Raw genomic sequence first — 22,815 nt, 5'->3', positions numbered from 1 at the left:
CTTGGATATTTGCGAAGTTAACCTCTCCGTGAAAAAAACCCAGATATAAACACGAGCGCTGCCACGGGCTAGACTTAAGTAACTTAATATCGACTGAGATTCCGGCCTGAAGACAAGCAGTGAACAGTGAAGGGCAAACAATTAAAATGTATAAAAGTTAAACAGAGATTTTAAAAATAGTAAACTATAAATTTAAGAAAGAAGAAAAAAACAAAATTTTTAAAAAATTAATTGTATACATTGTTTCCACAATAATATTATAATAAATAAACTTAAAATCTGATTTAATTAAAATAGGTTTAAAGGTAAACAAAATTTGTCTTATATTAGATTTATTTGTGTACACGAAATTACGAAACTAATAACTTTAGAAATAAATTTTTGCTTGATTTATTACAAAAAGAAAAAAAAAATCATATTAATTTATACAAAATTACGGATTATAAATAACTTTCAAAAAGTTAACAAAAGGTAAATTTATAGTTTTGGCAAGTTGTGTCTCAATTAGCTTATTTTAAGCCCTTGCTTGTTTACTTCATATTCGTTCTAAATCATCTATTTTAAGTTATATAGGAACTGGTACTATTTAATAGAACTTTAAAATAAAGGTTTAAAAAAGTCCTATATAGTATAAATACTGAATGGTCACAAGAGATAAACGTCAATAGAAACATAGAAATATAGGTTAAATAACTAAAACTCACCATTTATAATAACTTAACGTATTACATGTAATACTGTTATTCATTTGCTTATACTTCTTTATTGTGATTTGCTATTAAGCTGTGATGATAAAGAAGATCCTTTCCAATTGATTGCGTTAAGATTTGCTAAGAGAGTTGAGACACCCCCAGTTAACAGAGGAAAAGTAGATTGAGCAGCAATTAATAATAAATCGTGCCTGCAGTGAGCCAGCGCTACATACAGATTACTAAATAAAAACTTGCCAAAACTCCCCTTCAACTGCATGTACGCAGACAGCAAACCACTAGGTTATGGAATTCTCCTACCCTTGTCTCTTCAACAGCGGGGGCCTTTGCTCGTGCATAGCAGTTTCCTACCGCCTTGTCTCTCTGTTTTAAGTTTAAACCTTTAGCTAAGAGCAAGTATGTCTATTTCCTATGTATACGTGTTTTTTTCTTATTATTTATTTTTTTTTAGTGAGTGAAGCAAGAAAAAGGCTTTCCTCTGATCATATTACAACTGATAAGCGATTAAAGTAATGTTAAACACATAAACTATTAAAACATAGGCTAAGTTATAAATCTCTTTAATTTTAGGGGCATCCAGGATAAAATTGCCCAGATACAAGCAAACATTATGGAGCATAAAAAGAAGTTAACAAATTCTACTGGCTGTGACCCGCCTCTTAATAAAACCACGCCCGGTGTAGACATTACTTCTGGAAACGGTGTTCCACAATCATCGTACACTGACGCTGTTGATTTGACAGGCACTAATTCCTCGTCTTATCCTTTGTCAGAACTAAGTTTAGCCTCCATTCAGGTAAATAGATCTCTTGTCAAGCTTTGGGTGTTTCTTATTATAATTAATTTTAAGGAAAGGTTGGCCCAATTTAAAGCTAGCTATGGGCTGTTTGATCTGGTATTAAATTAATTATATCTTCCTTATTATCTATTTTAACCTAAGGGCCCTTTTAAAGCTTCTTAGTCAAGTTATATCTATTTCTGTAAACCACTCTATAAAGAATGGTATACTAATTTTAGAGTGAATAGAAAGGGGCTAAAGTAATGCCTAAAACTTGGAAGCTAAACGAAAGAGGAGAACTTGTTGACGAAGCTGGACGGGTCATCACTGTTGACTCGCGAGTTCAGACTTTGAAGGTGTTTATATCAGTTTGCTTCACTTATAAAACATCGAAATATATTATTTAGGCTAATTTACGAGCTAAAGTTGAAACTGAGCCGAAGCCCGTAGAAGAAGTTGTTGAAGAGCCCAAGGACGAATTTTATGATCCCCGAATTGTGTATGTTGTTTACTTCAATATCTATTGAACTAATTCTATATTCCGGCGCTTCACTTTTGTAGAGAAAAGCCGACTTCTGCGCGAATCAAACAAGGCCTCAAGTTCATTGAACGGGGAGTGTACGAACGTGCTGGCGAGAAGATGCGGCATCAGGTTTCTTAGTGCGCTCTCCAGTCCGTAAGGAAAGTTTCTATATTCTTTGCTGCCAGCAACAAATTGAACGGCTGCAAGAAGAGATCGCGGCAACCGCTAAGAAAACGGGTATCTCGGCAGCTACCAAGTTAGCGTTGTTGACACCAAATAACTTTGTATGTTTGTTTCTTCGTCAATCTTTTTAATCCAAATTTTCAACTCTTCGGCGTCAGGCTGTGACGGTGGTGCCCGACGTCGAGTGGTGGGACGCCCCCCTTCTGAAGACAGGGACTTATGACAACTTCGAGCCTACTAGTGACCTTCCTCCGTTTTCTATGTAAAAGTGACCTTATAGTTGGGGTTATCAGGCCTTGATCTCCGGAAAATCGAGGTTGTTACTGATCTTGTGGAGCATCCCGAACTAATTGACCCCCCCATTATAGAAAAGAAGCTACCTGTCCCTATTTACCTTACTAAAGAGGTCTGTATATTATTCTAAACGCTGTGTAGATTCTCTCCTGCCAACAGTATTTCTAGGAAAGAATTAAAATTAGACGCCAACGGAGGCGAGAAGCAGAGCTTGAAAAGCGAGAAAAAATTCGTATGGGGCTTGTACTCCCTGACGATCCGAAATGTTAGTGTGAGCCTGGGGAGTGTTATTGTGTATTTCTTGACACTACTTAGCTTCGCTTACACGGAATTGTTGCTGTTGTTTATATATAAGTTAACTCTGGTCTTAAATGTATCGAACCGAGCGGTAAATATTGTTCTTGCGTAGTTCTTTATATCTCACAAAAAATATATATTACACGCGGTAACCGCCGTAAACCTTAACACACGAAGCATTTAAATTTGTTCAAGGTTGTAATATTTCATAATTCCGTTAGTTTGGTGCTCCTGTTCTCTCTTTCCCTCTTTTTATTCAATGGTTTTGATAATAAAAAAAATAAAACAATTTATGGCCATCGTTACTTTCCTAAAAATTGTTTTACTTATTGCAGTGAAACTTTCCAACTTTATGAGGTCGAAAACGGATGAGGCTGTGCTTGCTCCAAGCTCCTTGGAGTCTTCCGTTCGTAAGCAGGTATTGCGTTTATAGCTTTGCCACATAACATTTTTAACTCCTTCCTTTTCTTAGATGGAAGTCCGGCTTCAAGCTGGCATTTTGCATAACGAGCTCAATAAACTCACTAAAGAGCAGCGTAGTGAAAAGAAAACTAAAAGGTTGATGGAAGACACATCCCAGAAGGCCCACATAGCAGTTTTTCGGTTGCCCTGACTTGAGATTATTGAAGAGTTTCCATTATTTGAGCGGTACTTTACAGATTGAATCACATGAAAAACTCTAAAAATCGCTACAAAGTCGATATAAATGCGCAGCAATTCAAGCTAACCGGAAGGATTATAACTTCCCCTGACGTCTGTATCGTGATTGCAGAGGGTGGCCCGAAGGTACACTTGATACTGTACTTCGTGTCTGCGTTGACTTTAGTTTGTGCCAGAACATAAAGAAGTACAAGAAACTTTTGCTTAACCGGATCAAATGGGCAGAAGAAGACTTGGCCGAGCCGGCGGGGCCCAGTGAGAGTGGAGGTTTTGTTAAGAACGAGTGCCGCCTTGTGTGGGAGGTTCCTCTTTTAAGAGATTCTTTTCTTTCGGGTCCTCCAACCTGACGTCAACCTTTTGAAAGGGAACCGTAAAGAGAAGAGCTTTCGGTAACTGGAAAGTCAAGTCGTTTTCTTCCAGCAGTCAAGCGCGCGAGCACTTAACAAGATTTCACGTGGAACATTATTGGGTACAGGATATCGGCTGGCTACCATTGTCGTTACCCAATTTATAATTTTTCCGCAGGACTTAGGCATCACTGAGGCAATAATGGAAATGGAAAACATTGACGAGGCCGAGTAGTTTTTTAATATACACTGGAAAAGCTAAGTTTACTTTGCCACTAAACTGTTGACTTGGCTAGAGAAGGCTCTGATCAGATCCTTCAGTCATGTAATTTAGGATCTCGTAAATTGGAGCAAAGACTTATTCATTTCAGCAAAGATTCTTCCTGTATAATAGTTTATATTACTTTTCAAATAAAACTATCGCATAATAACGTTTTTCTTTTATAAATTATTGGCTTTAAGCATTTTTACAAATTGTTTTTTATAGAACAATATAAAATGTCAGGCGCCTTTATTTTATAGTTGAGCAACGAAGTTTTATTGTTAAAAAAACTTATGCTCTTTTGTAGAGTGTTTGAAAGAAAAAATTTTGTGTTTAAGGAGAAGCTTTGAATTCGCAGTTTCAGTACTTCTAGCTAACGATAAATTGCTTTTGGTGCAAATAAATTTTGTTTATAATAAATAATATGCCCTTGTTATTTTCAAATCCAAGAATTTTCTTTATTTTCTTTTAATATCTGCTTTATGTCAAGGAGCTCAATTTATTAATAAAGAACAACTCGTTTACTTCAAGAAAGTATTATTGTATGGTGTAGCGGCCTATTCAAATTTAAGAGCGTCGCTGTAAACAGTTATTTTTTCGTCGAGTGCGGAAATAAAAGTAAAAATTTAAGTGTCCTCACTCATATGTGAAAAAGTTTTAGTCATCAGTTTAAAACTTTTTTTTATAACTGCCTCGCACGACTTAACTTTAGTAGGAGTAGACTTTCTAAATTGATCTGATAAGTTAATGTATCGCCCGAGATCGTGAATTATGTCCTTTAAAATTTTATTTTTAGATGTATTATAATTGGATGTTCTATTAACCATGGAAATGGTAGATTAAGCAATTTTGGTTGTGTATTCCGTTAGTACCACCATCAATTAATAATAAAAAGGTTTAAGGCTAACGGAGGACGTCAAGACTTATTATAAGGATCACAATTCAACACCGCAAACTTTATTTTTAAGTCAGAGCAGAAAAAGGATCTAATAAATATTTGTTCTGACTTTATTTACTTAATTCTTAGATCCTACTTGCTTAAAGGAAGCTCTTTTGCTGCCAAAAGGGGCAAGCGCGCACTTAAAAAATAAGAGTTTCAAATAAATAATTCTTTAAATATTTATTTCTAAAGTCTTCAATGTTGTCACTAACTTATAATTTTCGACGTTAGGTTTGAGAGAACTTTAGCCTCAACAAAGAGTTTGTAATTTTAAAGTAAAGTTTTGATAAAACAGTATAACGACAATATTAAAAGTTTATAAATCGTAAAACTTTTTACCTCAGTAAAACACTAGCACCTTAAAAAAAAGTATTAAAATTTTGTATTTGGTGTATTCATGCCCTGTATATATATATACATAGATATTAAATAACTTTTATACATAGCTGGACCGCTTCGCCCAATGCCTAAATCTGTCATAGGTCCGTTTGATCTGCTGAATCACCTTAACTTGCTTGAAACCTTACATAAAACTGTCTTTAGAATACCAGTAAGTTGTTGAACTTTTCTATTACTACCACATTTAAGTCAATATGTTATTCCTTTTTCCACAACGAAGAACCAAAATAAGATAGTTCCAATAAAATTTAAAAATATTTTTTATTTTTCTTTTTCTCCTTTTGAACGACGCATTCAGCGAGATTTATGAAACCTGTTGAAGGTATTGCATTTTTATAAAACGATAGCTAATATAGCAATGTTTTTGAAATGTATACCATAGTTTTTCAATCTAAAGCGCGAATTGTCCACTACCAATAGCATTCTAAATAATTAGCAGGACAGGGTCATGAGTTTAAAAAGGTTTGTGATACCCCGAGGTGTTCTTCTAGCAGTGGCATTTTAGGGTTGACCTCCTAAAGAAACGTAAGCTGCCCGACCAGTTTTCCTCCTGTGTACGCTTTTAAACGAGCTATAATGGCTGTCCCGGAGGACAAAAAAAGCGTCGACATTTGACCGTGTGGTAAAAAACCGCTAGAAATAATTACCACCAGAGAGCGGCAACAGATTCAAAAGCTGAAGCCAACTATAGTCCGCAAAGCCCCCTCGACTCTTAATGATGTTCAACTGAGTCAATATCGGTCATAGTGGAGGGCATAAAAAGCTTTTAAGACAATGTTGAGAAAATTGAAGACCCTTCGTTCTTCAAAAATACTCTATGGATTTAGGAGACCAAAAAGTACCCAATTCATGAAGATTAAAAAGTTTTAATTACTGGAAATTTTTTTTCAATGTTTGAAACTCGGGTTTCCACTAACGACAAATGGATAATTACGACTAAACAGCTGTTCAAGCTCTCAGGCTAATAAGAATGCCTCTTGATTAAATACAGCACCAATATTTCTCGACATATTTATAACTTTTCTAAACGTTGTGATTTACCTTCCCCTAAGTGCATTTTAAATAATCAGTCAACCTATACTATAATTGCCAGTAGTCTTTGTTTTACCTATTTACTCCGTTAGCATTGCAAAATTGTTTTACAGTTCAGTTAACTAGTTTTTTGCCTAGACTATTAGTTAGCAAAACGCTTATAGACTTTGTTCAAAAATAAATAAGCTGTTAAACCATATAAAAAAAACTTATATGGCCATGATGGTGGGAAGAGGGGCGCACACCGTATGTGGAAAAAGCGACCGATAAAAAATATACGCAACAAGTATTCGAAGTTGTTACTCGATCGAGCGCTAGAAAAGGTATTTTTACAAATAAAAATATAAAATTGATGGGTAAAAGTGATCTCTTACGGGCTGCTGTCCGTCGACGATTATGTGATTTCATGTTATTCTTTAACATGTATAAACATAAGTTGACCTTAATTTAGTGCGATAAAAATAATTTGGGTTTACAGGAGGTGAAATACTTTATAAAATCATGGGGCCAAGCATATTTGTTTGGTGAATCAAACGACTCATAATTTCTTTGCTATATAAAGTCCCCGTGCCCAAAAGAAGTTCAGTTAACCAAAGGTACTGAGGCCGCCTCTCCTGCGCTTAATTATTAAACATGGTGTAATGGTAATTATTTCTCTTCTTTTCTAGATCACGTATTTTATCGGCTCTTCAGCCATGTTTTCATAAAATCTAATCATGGATAAGGCATTTCATTTCAACTCAAAGTTTATAAATTAAAGTAAAAATTCGAGACGTAATCAACCTAGTAACACCTAAAACCAAAAGATGTCAAAAAATTACGTTTAACGTTATATGATAAAAGTGATTATGATGAGGGCAATAAGCTATCCTTAGAATACGCTTTAGTTTACGGGTAAAAAAGAGTATAGAATACCACAACTAGTACGTAGTCGAAGTCGATTCGGGGTATTATCTCGTTTAATCCGTTCATGAGGTTGTTGCATAAATATTAAAGCTGACCAACTGTGTTTATAAAGACCAGAGCGGATTAAAAGGTGAGATGCGTTCCGGCCCGCTTTCTCCGTTTGGTGCTAAGCTGTTAAACAGTATATTGCTCTTTCTATGATAACGTTTTGAGCTAAATAGTATTAACATCTATCACTTTACTTCATCTAAGTTATTTAAAGAGTTGTTTATACATTTTTTTATAACCTATTGACTGGTATGATCGAAAATGCGATTACTGTAGCTTTACGTAATAAATATAGACTGACCAATTTTTCAAAAGATTTAAACACTTTTATTGTAAAGATAGGAAGTAGGCATCCGCTAGCTCTGTGAAGCTTCCAGTTGTAAAGTATTTTCTTCGATTTGCTTACTCGTAGACACAGCGTTTTTTATGGCGTCACTAAGTATCGAGGCATCCTGTTCATTTCCGGCTACATTCAGAGCTATTAAAAAGAATTCGGGTTGACCCACTGACAATTAAGTACCCTCTATAAACCATTCATAGAATTCAAGGTGGCTGGAGCGCCGGCGGGATATAAAATGACTGTGAAAAAAGTCAATTCCATCACTTCGTCATTGTATAAATAAGTTACCTCGAAAACTTTCTTTTCTCTACTAACTTTACGCAGTATTTTATTGAAACTGTAACGCCCCTTACCACTCCAACAGCTTGAATATCGCTACAGGAAACCTTTTTCTCTACGTGATAATTGACCTTAAAAAAAGTGAATACTATCATACAACTAAAGTTTGGAGAGTTTTTACCTTCCCCTTGTCCAAGTTCTTTACGCTAAGGAGTAGAATGCGTTTTGTAGTTGTCATTAAGTAAAACTGATTTTCTACCAAAAGCATATATATTGTATATTAAGCTTGTAAACGGTCCAAAGCTCTACCCAAAGCAAAGAGCTTAAGATAAGTCTCTTGCAGCAAAACATTTGTTTCCAAGGGAAAGCTTTCCGCCTCCCTTTGTTCCAGCACCTACATAGTAGAAATGAGGTGGCGCGGTGGGTTCGAGAAATGTGCCATGCCTACTGCTTACTATTATGCTCCAGAGGACACGCTGGCCCATGGCGGCCTCAGGGTCGTAGGGGCAGACTGTTCGACTGGGCGGAATGTACCGAGTAAGACGCTCTGGTTGGTACTGAGGTATTTTCTAGAGCATTGCGAGTCAAACAGTAAAATGCTTGAGGAATCGTGATTGCAACCATTTGAATGGCGCTGTCCCGAACGGCTGCTGTCAAGTCTGCCGTGAGATCAAAAACGCCGCTAACGGGTTTCGTCACGATTCCGACCAGACCCTTCCCAATGCCCTTAGCAAAACCCTTGTGTCCCCGTAAAAAGAACAAGTTTCTTTCTTAGGCGTTTCAAGAACGTAATTTTACCTCTACGCCCTCCTTTTGAGCTCCTTTAAATGGTTGAGTAAAGATGCCTTTAATGACAAAAAGGCAATCAGTATTTACACATCAATCGCTAAATGAGTAGGTGATGGTCACCTGTGAGCCCACTGTAAAACCCTTTTCCGAGCATGGTGAGCCCGCCCTTCACTGTGTCACTTCTGCTCTCTATGGGTCAGTTGGTGAGCAAAGACTTGAGAGGCGTGCTGTAAAACAAGGTGCACCGCTCTCATGCTTGATTCGATGGCGGTCACGCTTGTACCGCTCGTCAAAAGTCGCACTTGCAAAACCATGAGAGATGGCGCCGCTCACCGCCGATACACTGGTACACTCGATGTTAACCTTTCAGTGTCCCCTATAACACGTTTAATTGGCTAACCCATGAGAGATTCCGCCGCTAACACCCAATAAGAGATCGCCCGCCCCCCTGCCAAGATTTTCACCAGCATCACCGATATTTTTAGAGAGAAACCTTTGAAAGTCGAGAGCGGAGTCATAAAATAAACCCCCTTGCGCTACAGTGAAAACAAGTACCCCTCCTTAATGTTTCCGGCGCCTTTGGAAAAGGTTTTTAGCGTTCCTCCGAAATTTCCAAAAATATCCGCGGCCGCAAATATCTTCAAGGAAGGGGCGGTAAGGAAGCTAGTCGGGCCCGGTCTCTGCTTGGTATACCTTGTACCAGTGTCCGAGAAGTTGTGTGAGGTAGTGCTTTTTAACAATGGCCAACAGCTCGGGAACGGTGTTCATGGCGCTGTCAATTTGGAACTTGCGCAACTCGAGAAACATGTCTTTGAAAAAGACAACAGTTGGAATGCCACTACTCGCTTTAAGCTCTTCAAATTCCTTTTTTTAGACGAAGGGAAGACTTACTAAAGGCCACACAAAAGGCGGGGAAATACAACCTTCAAAGGTATGGTGAGCTCGAACGAACGTCGGAGAGAGGCCGAACAACCAATCGTTTGGATTAGTATAGAGCCGAGATAAATTAAACCCTTTCAATGGCGTATACAGTTAGAGGTTTAAAGAAAAAGAAGTAGCGAGCAATCCTCGCCTTTTGGCCATTGTCTTCCGGGGAGCTAATTTCTTTAGACTCCAAAAAAGCAAGAGAGTTGGAGCCTTTGGTGCGTCCGTCCTAAAGAGCACTAGAAAAAGAGATGCAATGAGACATGCAAAAAAGGACCTGGCTGCTCTTAGGTTGAGCTTGAAAATTGTTCACAGAGCGAAGAAAGTGAATGATTCTGTATAAAAACTCCTCATTCATTGACAAGCAAAAGCTTTGCATTTGCCTATAAAAAAGGGCAACATTCTATCTTTTCAGGGTAAGCTCATGTGCACTCCATTACAAAAATATTTTGTCCCAGAAAGTATTCCCTGTTTGGTCATCAAAGTTCATCGTGCCAGAAAACTTTAAAAAGGGTCCCTGTGCAAATAAAACACATGAGCGACGACACTGAACAGGCAATACCCTAGTAGAGCTGGTGCCTCTAACGCAGAGAGAAGCCTGTTAAGAGAAGACCCTTCGCTTTCCGCAATGGAAGTCTGGCTCGAGCTAGACGAAGAGCCGGATGGCGTACTAGAGTTTTTCTTTCTGGAATCCGTTCTTTGTAGGTTCATTGGAGCCAATATTACCCTGCATATACCCGAAAGGCCCCTGACTGAAAAAGTGGTGCAGGACCGATATAAACTGACAAACGTTTTATAATTTGGGAGTTTTTGGGTCGGTTGAGAGAATATTTGATTATCAATTTGCACTGCGCTCACATGCAGAGAGAACTTGGCAGACGATTTAGCCGTGGCAATTACCGCAAAGAAGTCCTTGAGGCTAACATAGGCCAGTTCAAAGGCATTGTCGTCGATCAATGAAACGCCGAAGCTCGCTTTTACTTCAAACTTTACCGCCCCCATAAATAAGTAAACGCTAAGGCTGGAGGATGAGCAAGATCACTCACCCTTCTGGTTGGCGAGAATAAAAGGCTGCCACTCTTGACCGAATTGTTTTGAGAAGAGCCTCGACCAGCTTGAGGGCTGTGGTTCCCTACGATGAAGTGCTGTGAGTAGGAAATCATTTCGAAAAACTTTAAACAAACCAGGCAAATCGCATAAGAAAAGCTCTTTTAGAGGGCCAAAGGAATTAATGGTTACGCTAAACTTTCCCGTCCCTACACACAAACACGTTTATTATGTTGATTAAAGGGAGGAGGAGTAATAGTACCTGGCATAACAGGAATAATGTCAAACACAAACGCACTTCGCTCAGATGAGGAACTTAGTGGTTGGCATGTAACAAGCCCGCCTGGTTTAGAATCTGCCACGTCTGCAAGTCCATAGCATGTAAGAGTATTATTAATGATGTTATTCTGTAGTACCGTTTTTCAAAAACACGTTGCTGGGCTTGGATCCCGAGCAGAGGTGAATATAGTAGGAAGACGTGACTTTCCAGGTGCAAAGAGACCTAAGAAACAGTCGCCCATGGGAGCAGCATATAATCAGTCAAGGCCGAAGGAATACTTCTTCGTAGGGCATTCCAAAAAAAACTTGCCGCTTTCGTATCCAAGACAAGCGTCAAATGCTTTATTATACAAAGTTCCTGCGGTTCAGGGGTAGAACATAACGAAAAGGAGAGTCAAAAAAAAGTAAACACCATTATCTTTAAAGCACCAAAGCTGTCGAGAAGAGGCGCTTGCTTCTTCAAGAATCAACTGAATCTCCTTAGACGAACCTGAGGCGTAGTGTATTCAACGCTGGGATTTACTAGATCTTCTAGTAGATAGCACCTTGGGTCGTTGCGGACACCACCAACCCATTCTTTCGAATACGACAGAATATTGGAAATGAAAAGACTTGCTCCTTTTCGGACTGCACGGAGCATTTATTTATCATGGGATGCTTTATTTATAAATAATTTAAAGAGCAATACGAGGTCTAAAGATAGCGTAACGAGTGAGCCCCGCCGGCAGTCGCTGTTCCAAAGCAGCAATTCTGAAATATATAAAGTTTACACTGTTAAAGCGCGTAAGGATGTTCCGTCAAAGTGCACCTTTGGTAGAGAGGGAGTAGTACTCCAAAGATGTGCAAACTTGTCTTTCTGGGGGGAGAATTTGAACGAACTTGCCTCCTTTTTGTTGATATTCCACGCAAAACTAATGCAAGCGGATTTTTTTAGGCCACAGGTGCTTAAAGAAAATAATAAAATCGAACGCCAGTCCTATTTTTTAATAGAAGAGGCATTCCAAAGTAATTTTTGTAGCCAAATACTACGCTGAAAACTCCGTTGTTTAAAGATACAGACACATTCAAATACTCACACTGCAGGCCATCTGAGCACAGCTAGCAACAAAATATAAAGCATTAACCATAGACAAAATGCATGTATATGTTACCAAAACGTGAAACTTTTTAACTGTTTCCACTGCAAAAGGTTTTGACCAATCTTGCTCTCTATGTCGAAGTATGTTGGGGTCGAACATCCACTGTACACACATAAATTAAATGTCGTACGCCATTAATGCGGGAATTCGAAGACAAATAGACTTCTCGCTAGCATCGGATAAATGCCAAAAAGGAAAGTGCTCGCCTTTCAGGCGCAGAAAATATTAAGTAAAGGCATATAGACAGTTTTTCCTTGTAACTTAGTACCAGGGGATAGCACTTGAACGCAAGAAAGCAACCCTTTAGCTAACTTATGGGCGGCTATGCAATGAATATCAAATGCGCTCTGATTGTAAAACATAAACGCCGGTGTAAATGTAATAATATTTGTCCTGTTGAACAGGCCAATGCCCTGCTGCATGGAAACTTTGATTTCCTTGTTGACTAAAGTTATCGGTTTATAAAGGAAGTCGCTCTCGTAATGTCAGAAGTTGCTGAGAACCTCCGTTGTTAACAGGAAGATAGAGAGGCTCGGCAGGAGCTGCCTTCAGAATGAATGGGCTGGACCAGTCGGAGCCCTAAACCGAAGAGCCAGCTAACAGTTATAGACTAAACCAATGAAAAGAAAACTTACCTCGCAGCGCAGTAAACACATAGGATTTTGGTTGTTGTGGTTTTTTACGTCGCATGAAAACATAATCACTATTCGAAGAACTTGTTTAAAAAAAAGTCTTCCTGATTCGAGAGAGCGCCGAACCTGATTCGTAAATGGAGGAGGAATATCGCGACATAAACGTTTCTTTACTGTTGAGTTGTCTGTACGTCAAGTCAACGCCGGTCCTGTTAACCATCCAGAACGGCACCCAAAAACCTGGAGAAGCCGGTAAAAAAGTACAAAAGCTACTGTTCTCGCTAAAGCAAGCAACGTATGGCCTCCACGCGACCGTCTCGCTTGAAATGCGACACGTTTAGATTTAGAGTATGCGAGTCGTCTGTGTGGCGGAAGGGAACGCTAAGAATCCTGGCCACGGGCGCAGCTAAGTAAACACGAAAAATAGTCGGCCTATATAAAATTGAGGACTGACAGACGGCAGCACCACTGTCCTTGCCCTTTTCACTGTCTTTTCTCTCGTACAGTACAGTCACCTGCGAACCTCTTTGACGGTATGGCGGAAACTGTAATTGGTATTTCACTTCTTCTCCGGGAAGACACTAGGCAACGTCTCCTAAGCGTGGAAAGCCATGTGTTATAAAAAGTCTAAAGAAGGTACCGCCTTGGGATGCACCGCCTTTCCGGGCTGGATGGCAAACCGCTCGTTGCTGCCAAGCGTGATGCTGCATTACGAAGCATTGCGTGTCACTAGCTGTAGTTTAGGCTCGCATAGAAGGAACCACTTTAAAACACACGGAAGGGCATTCTCCAGTCGAACGGGATGAAAAAAGGTAAGAACGTAGGTTCGATATTTTCGGGAAAAGCGACTCTCGCAGGTCATGGCAATGATATACGGTGCCGCCTCTCTTTCACTCAAACTGTGGTAACAACAGGGACAACATCCGTCAAGTTAGCATGGAGCAAAGAAACTAGGTGACCTTTTACAAATAAATACAAACTGCTCTTTAGAGAGGTTGCTGTTAAGCTCCCAGTTAAACGACTCTGATGACTTTTCAAAGCCTACCGCCATACTACATACGTGAAAGCGAAAGAGGTTCATTTATGCTCGAATACCCGAGCCACCGAGCGGCTGAATGTTGAACTTGCTATGACTAAGGTGCAGTGGCAGATTGGTTTTGGCCAGCTTCGCCAAATCTACCGTCTGGGAAGAGTCCTCAAAGGCCAGTCTGAACACACAGATAAACGATTCAGATAAAACAGGCGCCCACCATGCTCTAGAACCTGAGGGGGTCCAGTAACTCGTTGACCACAAGAGTGGGAGAGCCCACCTCGAAAACCGTTTGGTTGTTCTGCAGAGTGGATATGCGGATCTTACCGGGCAAGAAACGGTCATTGGTCTCTCATCGTGGGCCGAAAAGAGAGAAAAGCTACAATAACGATGCCAAGAGAGCTGTCATGAAGCGACGGGTCCTCTGCGTGAAGGGCGTGTACGATGCAACCAGTATTCCGGCTGTGAACGGGAGGCAGAGGGCGGCAGCCTAGCCGTAGAAGCAGAAATTTAGGTATTCAACAAAATGACTGGACGGCTGATAGAATGCCTCACCCTCGAGCTGAAAGATGAGGGTGGAGCCTCTGATTTTACTTTCTTCAGAGTATCGGGAAACAATAGCTAAAAAGCCCGCCAAATACATTATAAACAACTCGATCATCATTAGTGGAGCAAACCTGCGCTATCGAGTCTCAAGTCTCTCGTGTTAAGGGCCACGTCCTGCCCAGGATCTAAGCTCCACGCGCCTTCTTGACCGCTGCATAGTGTCCGAAAGTTCATACGGCGGCCTAGCAACCAATAAGCCAAGAGGCGCTGAGTAACATATGGCAAAAAACACCTGTGAGATTGCGCACAACAAAAGGTTTGTAGACTTTGGCGTTTGAGGGGGCTGCGGTTTGTTGCTTCTCAAAGTAATGCAGTGGGTCGTGGCGATGTCATTAAGATACCACTCTGGATGTCTCGTAAAGCCCAAGGACTTCGTAAAGTAAGGAGACACCGGTCCGGGTAATATTCAATTCCACTTTCTCTCTAGAATTCAGCGTAAACAAGTCCGCCCCGTTGTGAGCATTAACCTCCATCTGCCAACAACACATTGCACGCTGAGCTTACCTGCCGGAATATCGGTACAGCAGTTTACCTGAAAGCATAACTGGCATTTTTCAATGACGGGCTCCCACGTGGAAAGCGAACGGTTGCAGTAGTCACAGGTAAGAAGCGTTTCCACGTTGCACTCCTTTTTTTCTTCAGTTAGTACTAATGTTCCTTGGGTATCCCGCATGGTAAACTAAGCAATGGCACTCTAAGTCATGCACCGCAAAGTTTGATTTGAGTACAAGGATATGAGTACGTCTAATAGACCCATAATCATGTCCCGCGTGTCATCCACTAGTAGGAGAGAAAGAGTTCTGGCTTCTATAAGGTATATGTCCCGGAAGGAATCTGCTCCAGTAGATAAAGGAACCCAGAAAACAATAAGAACTGAAAGATACAAGGTGATGGGTCCTGGCTTTCGCCGCAAATAATACTAGGTGCCTCTAACTTTCGACTACTTAGCTCCTCATCCTCTGGTAGCCATGATAAGAACCAATTGTTTGCTAAACAAATACAACCCGCTAAGGTACCAGTAAAGTCGGTTATTTTTTTGGGGCTGACTGTAACGATGCCGCTTGTCTCGACCTTCGTACATAACTGGTCGAAGCCCCCTTCCTTAGCCTTGTGTAGGCAAATGACAGCATGCGCAACAACAGAGAGCGCTTCTTCATACTCGCTCCCGAGCAAACGCATAGTCATGGCGTGCAGCCTTAAGAAGTGCCTGGGGTTCCTTGTTGGTAAGCTACCAGTAAGTGGTGGTTTGTACTTAAATCGGTCGGGGGTTTTAGGCAGTCAGTATGAACAACCTGTGCTTCCTCTGCTAAGGCTTCCACAAGCTTGTCGTCGTCAGTTTGGAAGACAGCCATGTACGCTTGCAACTGCGCATAACAATCTTAACCGCCCATGAGCGAGGCACGCAGGCCCAAGATACCATGGAAACCAGGAAGTTCACATCGCTTAAAGAAAAACTGCTTTTGATAGAGTCGCTCATTACGTAAACTTTTCGCTGCATCGCTCCATTCTTCTCTGCGGTAAGGTTGTACTCGAGCTGAATAAAAAGGTGTTAACAGTTGCCGTCAAAAGGGGTATGCGCTTGAGATAAGCACCGAAACATGTGTGGGCTCCAGGAGAGCGTTTCGGGACGCATTTATTCCCATCCATGAGGATTCGATAGTGAGTTCGCTACAGAAAAAGCATATCCGTAAGGTTGTGGCCATCCGTAAAGGCAGGCAACAGGCACTACTTCGCCTCCAGTCCTAGTTGAATCAAGTGGCCCTCCTCGTTCAAGACATTCTTAAGGGAGCAAGAGCAGGAGACCACAACGGTGGGTGTATTTTCCACCGTGTGGTCAAACAGAAACACCAACTCGGGTCTGACAACAGTCACATAAATGATAAAGTTGGAGCCCTCATTGGGGTTGGCAGCTCCTCGAGACTTCTCATACTTCCGGTGCCCATTCTCTTCGGAACTCGGCGGCGTGACATAATGTTGAAGCTGTAGGAGTATCATTATTAGCGCAAGGTAATAGCGCCTCGGCATTCGTCAATACATCCAAAAAAAAGCCCACAACAAAAAAAATGCGCGTCTCTGAAACTTTAAGATGTAGGGTGCGCTCTGATTGGTTGGAGTTGCATGTGTATTGCGCATGGAACAGACCCTCTGCAGATGGAGAAAGGTTAATTAATGAGTGCGATCGTTGTCACGTGAGTTAACCTTTCGTGCTCACACTTGAAAAAATAGTCTTAAAAGCGCTGTGCACCGAGGGCCGTGTGTCAACCGCGGAAGTGCTTAAAAAGCGCAAAGCAGAGTTATAACAGAGTTCCACAGTATATAAAAGCCGACCTCTTGCAGTCAAACTTAATGGAGAGAGCCCCACAGCTCTTTTGGGCGATCGCCAGCATCGATTCCTTGATGCCCATTTGCGTTAAAGGGTAAAGCGGAGCCCCTTTTTGCTTATCGAATAGCTCTAGCAGCACATTGGTCAGGCTCAGCTTTAAGTGCAATGATAGCTGCTCCTCTTGATTAGACACATGGGATTCCGCTGGATTAGGAAGGCTCAACGCACTGTCCTGGTAGTCCATGGCTTTTTTACGCAAGCAAGGATTAACAAGGAAGAGCTGACCTTAGAGTGTATATAATCCGGCTTCTCAGAAAAGTTTTTCATCAGCAGCAAAACCAGTCTTTATGCGGTGTTATACGATAATATAAAAAAAAACCCCAGCATGTGAACCTGCCGTACTCCTTATTTGTTAAAGTTATGGTTACCTCCGCCAAATTAACAAAAACATCGATATAGGGAAGAGGTGCCTACATAGATGGTAAGAAAAGCTTCACGATAAGTACTGCTGCTACAACGGACCGCCAGCTGCTGCTGCATCTTTCCAGCTACTCTGCGCTTAATAACAATCTCAACTGCCATATCGCCAAGAATTTTTCTTCGTTTTTTTAAGCTATAGTCTTACGCGGTACATGAGCTAAGCAAGAGATAGCGCGTACGAAGGGAATGGAATTACCGTATTCGGGCAATTTTTTGGCGTCGTACATAGTGACATTTTCAATGCTCACGTGCATGTGATCTAGCAAACAGGACGCTTGCCCGCCCTGCACTGTCCTAAATTCTATAGGAAATAGAAAGCGTTGTCAGGTGGGGAGTATGCGGTCAATTTAGCAGGAGACCATCCGTAATAAACTGGTTCCTTACAAGCAAGCTGCCTATCTGGAAACCGAAGCCTCTCGTGTCCTGGGAGGAGCAGGGCACGAATACACTGGTGCTGTAAGCACGTTACTCTTAAGCAAACCCGCCAAAAACGCGTAAAAAATACTCTGAAATTTCTATGCTCAGGTAAATTTTGTTCACGCTCATGTTTTCCACGCCTGTCCGCATGAACGCTAAGATATCCTTCATGTACTGGAAGTCCGCCTGGTAACTGCTCCCCGAAAAGTGATGAGAAAGTAAATCTTTGGCGGGCGTGTGTGGGTTTTCCTTACGCAACTAACGTATCCGTAAAGCGCTTCATGAACACAGCCGAGACCCCGCTAAAAACAGCAGTATAACAAGAAGCTCGAGCGCCATCAAGTAAGAAAAAAAGAACTTGAACCTAAGTTTGAGCAACAAAGTGCCATCTCCCTGCTCCGCAGCCGGAAATCTTTCCTGGGCGTAATAAGTAAGGCTTAAAGTCTTTCCACTGGCAAAGCAGCAATAAACCTTCGAAATATCGGGAAGAGGGAAGAAGCCCCGTTGTATGTATTGGAAAACAAAAGTGTCTTTTCTCGTGGAAAGAATGCGCTTGTGGGGTGCGCACTCACGTGTCAGGTCTAACACGTTGAAACTGGCAATCAAACTGTAAAAAAAAAAAAAAAGACAAAGCAAAGAAGACAGGCAAAACCTCGAAAATTCCCCGTCGATGCGGACTCCCCCGGAATACAGGCCTCCCAGGTGAACAAAAAGGTGCAAATTATCGAGCTCAAAGAGGTACAAGCTTGTGAGAGGAGCGTTTTCCTTAGAGCTCTTCTTGGTCAGTAGGAGGGAAAGTCGCTTGAACATGAGAGTAATGTCCTGCGCGAGTTCTGGAGTAGTGTCTGGCCGTAAAGAATGGCCAGTTCTCGCTTCCTTTTTGGACGTCAGCCAGGCCTTAACAAAGTTGTTTGGTTATGAAAAAGGGTCTTCTTTCGCCAATGCACATGGATTACTGGGGTTTGTGCCTCGCTGTACTGGAAGAAATCGATAAGTAGCACTGCGGTTTCGAGGTTCACAATAAGCTTCGTAGCATTTCTGAACTCCACACGGACGGTTCTTCCGTCGCTGTCACTTGCCTAAAGTAAGTAAAGCACCAACTCTGCACCCTTTAAAGCTTGCTTAAGAAGTAAAATATACGATGGCGACAGGCGACTTTGGGGTGGTCTGCAAAACAGTGACTTTTAAGAGATGAAGATCCTCGCCTTCATCACCGGCCCGCGTGGAAATCTCATCCGTAAGGATGTAGGCGTACTCACTCTCGTCCACCGCCTACGTACAGCTTCGTTTACCATAAGAACGCATTTTACCTGCCAGTAACGACCTGCGACAAGTCGATCACTTTCATGCCTTCCATACTGACGAGACATTGGAGGTCTTCCTGGCGTTTTTCTACTTCCACTGTTAAACTGGTAGAGGTTCGTATAATAGTGACATGGAGGTATAATAAGAGGCAAACCTTTTCAAGTCGGCTCTCACAAACTTCCTTTCATTAAATGACGCGTAGGCTGGCATCGAAGAATTCTCGGACGAGGGTTCGTAGCTGAGCACGAGACTAAAGCAGGGCAGAGTAAAGGACGCCTGCAACTTTGCTTGCAGTAGGTCTGGCAAGCTTCCAGACGTCTTAGTAGTTGCGTTAATCTCTTGTCCGTCCTGATGGATCGGATCGCTTTGTTTTTCCGACAGGCTTGGCAACGATTTCTCTGCGGGCTCTTCAAGAGTATAGTTTAGGTTATCAGCGACAACGCCAAGGAGGTACTGATAGGCGCCCTAGGATTGGACAACCTTTAGACCATGAGAGCGAGGGGGCATATAAAAGGCAGTCAACCTGAGACAAGGTGACGTTTACGTTGGAAATGGTGGCCAAAAGATGTAAAAGAGGCGTGGACTTTGGAACAGCGTTGGAAAGTTGACGTTTCAGCGTCATATTGAAGCTAATAAGAGTATAAGAGGGTCTGCTACAAGTACAGATAATTTGGTCAAAGAGGCCTTGTTTTGTCCAGCAGAGTCTTTCCTCTTTTTTTCCCTGCCCCATCGCAAAACGAAGCGCTCATTTCCTTCAAAGCGATGATAATTTCGTCGATTTCTGTTCCATTAAAGTCAAGACCACGAGAAACAGGGCAAGTAGCTGGCTACCATTATCTTCAGCATCTTTTATGAATTTGTTTGAGATGTTCAGAGTCCCTAAGTCGAGCATGAAGTGACTGGCGCTGTTTTGCCTGCGTGGCAAGGAAATGTGCGGACACTCGGCGGTGACATGAATATTGACATAGGTCGCCTGGTAACCCATGCTGTGAAATACGGACAGGCAGCCAATAAATAAAGAGCGTACCGACTGAGTTAATACTTCCGCTGCGCTGTTGGCCGCACCCGCCACCGACCTCACAAAGTTCTCATGGGTGCAAAATAACGAGACATACCACCTGCACAGCATCACAAAACTGGAGTTAAACGGATTAGACGGCGGACAACACCACCCGAAAAGCAAGACAAGACTACCGCATGAAAAAGTTAATGGTAAGTTCGCCAAGAACGAAACGCGTATCTACACTGAATATCCTCGAGTCTGCGTTGGAAAGATAGCGGACTATCTCAAAGTGGAAGACCTATCCCGAACACACGTGGTCAGAGGGTAGGGTGGCAGAAGTAAACCAAATGGCTAGTGTAAACCTCGCTCTTGGGTGAGCTGAGACAGACAGCAGAGTACAAGGAGTCCGGGTCGCGTGTGTGGTCTGCAGCAAAGGCGGGAGATTGACCACGAGACGACAGCATTACAAACTTGGCACAACGTACCCTCCACGCGGATGCTAGTCAAGTTGCCTCTCAGCTGAAGGAAATCCTTCTGGTACTGGACGGAAACATTCAACTGACCAATAACAGCACTGGCAAATAGCGAGCCGGGTTCCACCCAAGAGAATACGGGAGTCGAAGGTTGAACACAGGCAACCGCCAACTTCTCCACGGCAAAAGTGACCAATAATTTAAGGGCAGGGGCCCCCAAGCGCCCGTTGTGCGGATTTTTGGTATTCGCAGTGGGTGGTTTTTTGTCTTCATTCTTAGAGAGGCTGAGTCTTTGGTCGCGCTCTTTCGCTTGTGTAATAAGTCGAGCTTTGACATCTGCTGTTATTCCTCTTAACTGGTTGGCACACAAAGTCATTATCACTCAGTGGCTGGCAGGTAGTGGACCAACCTTCTCAACAAACTCCGGAATAAGTGTGCACTGCAGACAGTTAAATTTAACTTCGGCGCGCACAGACTTGAGTCCAGTGGGACTTTCAGTAACAACGGAGGCGCGCAACTCCACAAGAGCTTTCCTCTCCTCGGAACCTTCGTTTCTTTAAATAGCGTGATTAAAAAAAACAGTGCTTCGAGGTGGTTGCACACCTGGACGAGAGGACGGCCTTTGACATGCCCCCACGAAAATAAAGCATGTGAAAGCCTCCGAGACGAAAGCAAAAAAACGACGAGGATTCTTTTAGCGTTGTCGAAGCAGATGCCTGCTCCAAGGAGATTCCGACCACTTTGGCGCCTAAAAAGGCATATGGGGGAGGGGCGTGTAATATACGGCTGCGTCTTTTACTCTCTCTGTCCGTAGAAGTCCTGAACGTAACCGACACGCAATTCACTGAGAAATGCGCACTAAAATAAATTCGTGTGTTTGCGGCATCGGCTGGCGATGGAGCAGAGCTGAATTCACTATAAACCTGCAAGAAGTATAGAGACCTCTTAGTAGCCGCCGTCAAGAACCGAAACGGTGTACCACCTGCTCAAGTAAATGCTCGTCTTCTTCTTCGGCGTGTGCAGCGCTACAGAAGTAGCCTTTTTCGGGAGCGAACTGGTCTTCATCAGATGATTTTTTTTTTAAAGAGGCACAAGACTCGTAAAAGTCGCGAACAAAATGCATAAGCAGGCGGTGGCTCTCTAGCAACTGCAAAGATTGTATATTTTAAGCACGTGACCAAGCACCAATGCATAAACCTGGCCGTCCGATATGACCACTGTTAGGTTGGGAAGGCAAGCGGAGATGCACACAGGAGGGCAGGAAATCAGCTGAACGAAGAACTAACATGAAAAACTCAGAAGCACACAGAAGTCACTAACTTTTTGCCTGCATTTTGATATTAGGCAGTCAATACTAAACTTTTCTATAAGACGGCCAGTTAGGTCGTTTCCTGCGCACTCTTCCGAGATATCCTTGCTTGGGCCGTCCACGGGGAACAAGCCCATCTGCGCACAAAAACACAACTAAGGAGGCAGCAAGGAGCACAGCACGGAAAATTCAACGCACTTGAAGATTCGAGAGTGAAAGCCTGTACTGGTCGTACGCGTGTGAATCGACACTCTTTTCTGTGAAAAGCGAGTGTTAGCCACGGCGGCAAAGAGCGTGCTACCAGTTAACCTTCGACAAATATATTTTCTTTTTCTCTTTGGCTCTTGAGCCCGAAGAAGCCCAAGTCAAGTGCCATGATGAGGGGTCTTTCGTTTTCCTGGAGGCTACACGTGCACGGAAATAAAATAACGAAGTATGCATAATGCAAAAGTCATACGTATCAAAAAGCACGATATTCGGCGCCTTCAGTTGAATATCGAGTTCCAAGGCTTCTTGCTGGCGAGTTATAGACCCCAACACTCGCGCCCGTTTCTGCATTCGCAGTGTCGTGGTTTCCTCGAGGACGGAGTGGGCGATAGTGGTTCAAAAACAACTGCTTAAAAAAGAATGGAACCTTCAAATCTCTACTCCAATAAGGGCCGTGCTCAACATAAAAAAAGTCAACGAGCCGTGCAAGCGTCCGCGGGTCCAGAACAATATTCTGGTAGAGTAACGTGCCCTTCCAACTCGTAATAAACACAATACGAGGCGATAAACCAATGATTTGGACTTCAGGAACAGACGTTTATCGACCTCCCCGCCTAGCGGGTTCTGCTGGTATTTCAGTCGGAAGAAAACGCCCTCCTGTCGGTCTCTAAACGAGTGGACATTAAAGATAAGTATAAGAAGCTTCGACCACAAAAGCGTAAAGTACAGCTTGGTAGGGGCCACCATGTACGAGAATGGAGTGCGGTGACAGTTCAAATCGCGAATTAGAAAGCTTCCCAGTTTCAATGCCTTTTGTAATGCACCAATCTTAGTGTTGCATATCACGAGGACAC

At 42.3% G+C, this 22,815-nt stretch overlaps 3 protein-coding genes and 1 long non-coding RNA gene across 4 annotated transcripts; 1 reads left to right on the top strand and 3 right to left on the bottom strand.

The window, feature by feature from the left end:
* The first annotated feature begins 1,071 nt into the window (after window positions 1–1,071).
* On the top strand, window positions 1,072–4,157 carry LOC135121362 (U4/U6 small nuclear ribonucleoprotein Prp3-like). The gene is made up of 17 exons (XM_064045676.1): window positions 1,072–1,106; window positions 1,162–1,219; window positions 1,281–1,506; window positions 1,561–1,605; window positions 1,737–1,844; window positions 1,896–1,987; window positions 2,050–2,140; window positions 2,197–2,295; window positions 2,353–2,434; window positions 2,488–2,600; window positions 2,657–2,753; window positions 3,121–3,203; window positions 3,258–3,388; window positions 3,445–3,571; window positions 3,622–3,747; window positions 3,810–3,914; window positions 3,971–4,157. Coding segments are annotated over exons 1-17 (1,641 nt in total). The 5' UTR covers window positions 1,072–1,105; the 3' UTR covers window positions 4,028–4,157.
* A 3,568-nt stretch (window positions 4,158–7,725) lies between these two features.
* On the bottom strand, window positions 7,726–19,592 carry LOC135121364 (uncharacterized). The gene is made up of 74 exons (XM_064045677.1): window positions 19,493–19,592; window positions 19,124–19,434; window positions 18,989–19,073; window positions 18,805–18,936; window positions 18,621–18,743; window positions 18,317–18,561; window positions 18,136–18,259; window positions 18,029–18,081; window positions 17,919–17,966; window positions 17,753–17,857; window positions 17,607–17,701; window positions 17,444–17,548; window positions 17,290–17,387; window positions 17,161–17,237; window positions 17,053–17,110; window positions 16,773–16,999; window positions 16,644–16,717; window positions 16,480–16,589; window positions 16,174–16,424; window positions 16,037–16,112; window positions 15,862–15,978; window positions 15,737–15,808; window positions 15,604–15,672; window positions 15,461–15,551; window positions 15,329–15,403; window positions 15,187–15,278; window positions 14,977–15,123; window positions 14,786–14,917; window positions 14,677–14,740; window positions 14,516–14,626; window positions 14,394–14,459; window positions 14,222–14,328; window positions 14,072–14,160; window positions 13,904–14,016; window positions 13,768–13,849; window positions 13,573–13,707; window positions 13,449–13,512; window positions 13,275–13,389; window positions 13,104–13,214; window positions 12,935–13,048; window positions 12,812–12,879; window positions 12,680–12,755; window positions 12,445–12,621; window positions 12,307–12,382; window positions 12,189–12,246; window positions 12,007–12,135; window positions 11,846–11,948; window positions 11,726–11,787; window positions 11,583–11,664; window positions 11,450–11,527; window positions 11,317–11,395; window positions 11,175–11,260; window positions 11,021–11,122; window positions 10,896–10,967; window positions 10,758–10,843; window positions 10,502–10,698; window positions 10,291–10,438; window positions 10,152–10,228; window positions 9,989–10,094; window positions 9,860–9,940; window positions 9,711–9,800; window positions 9,481–9,651; window positions 9,343–9,425; window positions 9,188–9,280; window positions 9,033–9,130; window positions 8,908–8,976; window positions 8,797–8,843; window positions 8,620–8,736; window positions 8,454–8,567; window positions 8,308–8,392; window positions 8,180–8,253; window positions 8,008–8,129; window positions 7,900–7,958; window positions 7,726–7,845 (listed from the first exon to the last, which is right to left on the bottom strand). Exons 1-74 carry the CDS (start codon window positions 19,589–19,591, stop codon window positions 7,736–7,738), a joined length of 7,737 nt encoding a protein of 2,578 aa, XP_063901747.1. The 5' UTR covers window position 19,592; the 3' UTR covers window positions 7,726–7,735.
* Window positions 19,593–19,643: 51 nt separating this feature from the next.
* LOC135121331 (uncharacterized) lies at window positions 19,644–21,074 on the bottom strand. Its single transcript, XM_064045649.1, has 8 exons — window positions 21,049–21,074; window positions 20,855–20,999; window positions 20,458–20,800; window positions 20,335–20,396; window positions 20,164–20,270; window positions 19,997–20,105; window positions 19,801–19,942; window positions 19,644–19,750 (listed from the first exon to the last, which is right to left on the bottom strand). The coding sequence occupies exons 1-8, from the start codon at window positions 21,072–21,074 to the stop codon at window positions 19,644–19,646; spliced, it is 1,041 nt and encodes a 346-aa protein (XP_063901719.1).
* Window positions 21,075–21,504: 430 nt separating this feature from the next.
* LOC135121319 (uncharacterized) lies at window positions 21,505–21,811 on the bottom strand. Its single transcript, XR_010278921.1, has 3 exons — window positions 21,766–21,811; window positions 21,643–21,714; window positions 21,505–21,592 (listed from the first exon to the last, which is right to left on the bottom strand). It is a non-coding gene; the product is annotated as an uncharacterized LOC135121319 (long non-coding RNA).
* Between the last annotated feature and the right edge of the window lie 1,004 nt (window positions 21,812–22,815).

The sequence above is a fragment of the Zophobas morio genome, unplaced genomic scaffold (assembly GCF_036711695.1).
Source record: "Zophobas morio isolate AGI-343-1 ecotype UQ-CSIRO unplaced genomic scaffold, CSIRO_AGI_Zmor_V1 ptg000568l, whole genome shotgun sequence".
Classification (NCBI taxonomy): Eukaryota; Metazoa; Arthropoda; class Insecta; order Coleoptera; family Tenebrionidae; genus Zophobas; species Zophobas morio.
Note: the sequence above shows the minus strand (reverse complement) of the source record. Positions and strands in the feature narration are given on the sequence as shown.

Coding starts and splice junctions, on each gene's coding strand:
- LOC135121362 (XM_064045676.1), top strand. Junction 1,988..2,049: donor TTTTATGATCCCCGAATTGT/GTATGTTGTTTA, acceptor TCACTTTTGTAG/AGAAAAGCCGACTTCTGCGC. Junction 2,435..2,487: donor TGACAACTTCGAGCCTACTA/GTGACCTTCCTC, acceptor TGGGGTTATCAG/GCCTTGATCTCCGGAAAATC.
- LOC135121364 (XM_064045677.1), bottom strand. CDS start 19,591: ATGACGCTGAAACGTCAACTTTCCAACGCTGTTCCAAAGTCCACGCCT. Junction 14,329..14,393: donor CCTCATCTTTCAGCTCGAGG/GTGAGGCATTCT, acceptor TTCTACGGCTAG/GCTGCCGCCCTCTGCCTCCC. Junction 12,622..12,679: donor TCTTCCTGTTAACAACGGAG/GTTCTCAGCAAC, acceptor CGATAACTTTAG/TCAACAAGGAAATCAAAGTT.
- LOC135121331 (XM_064045649.1), bottom strand. CDS start 21,074: ATGTCAAAGGCCGTCCTCTCGTCCAG. Junction 20,271..20,334: donor TCAGCTCACCCAAGAGCGAG/GTTTACACTAGC, acceptor TGTTCGGGATAG/GTCTTCCACTTTGAGATAGT. Junction 20,106..20,163: donor ACCATTAACTTTTTCATGCG/GTAGTCTTGTCT, acceptor GTTTAACTCCAG/TTTTGTGATGCTGTGCAGGT.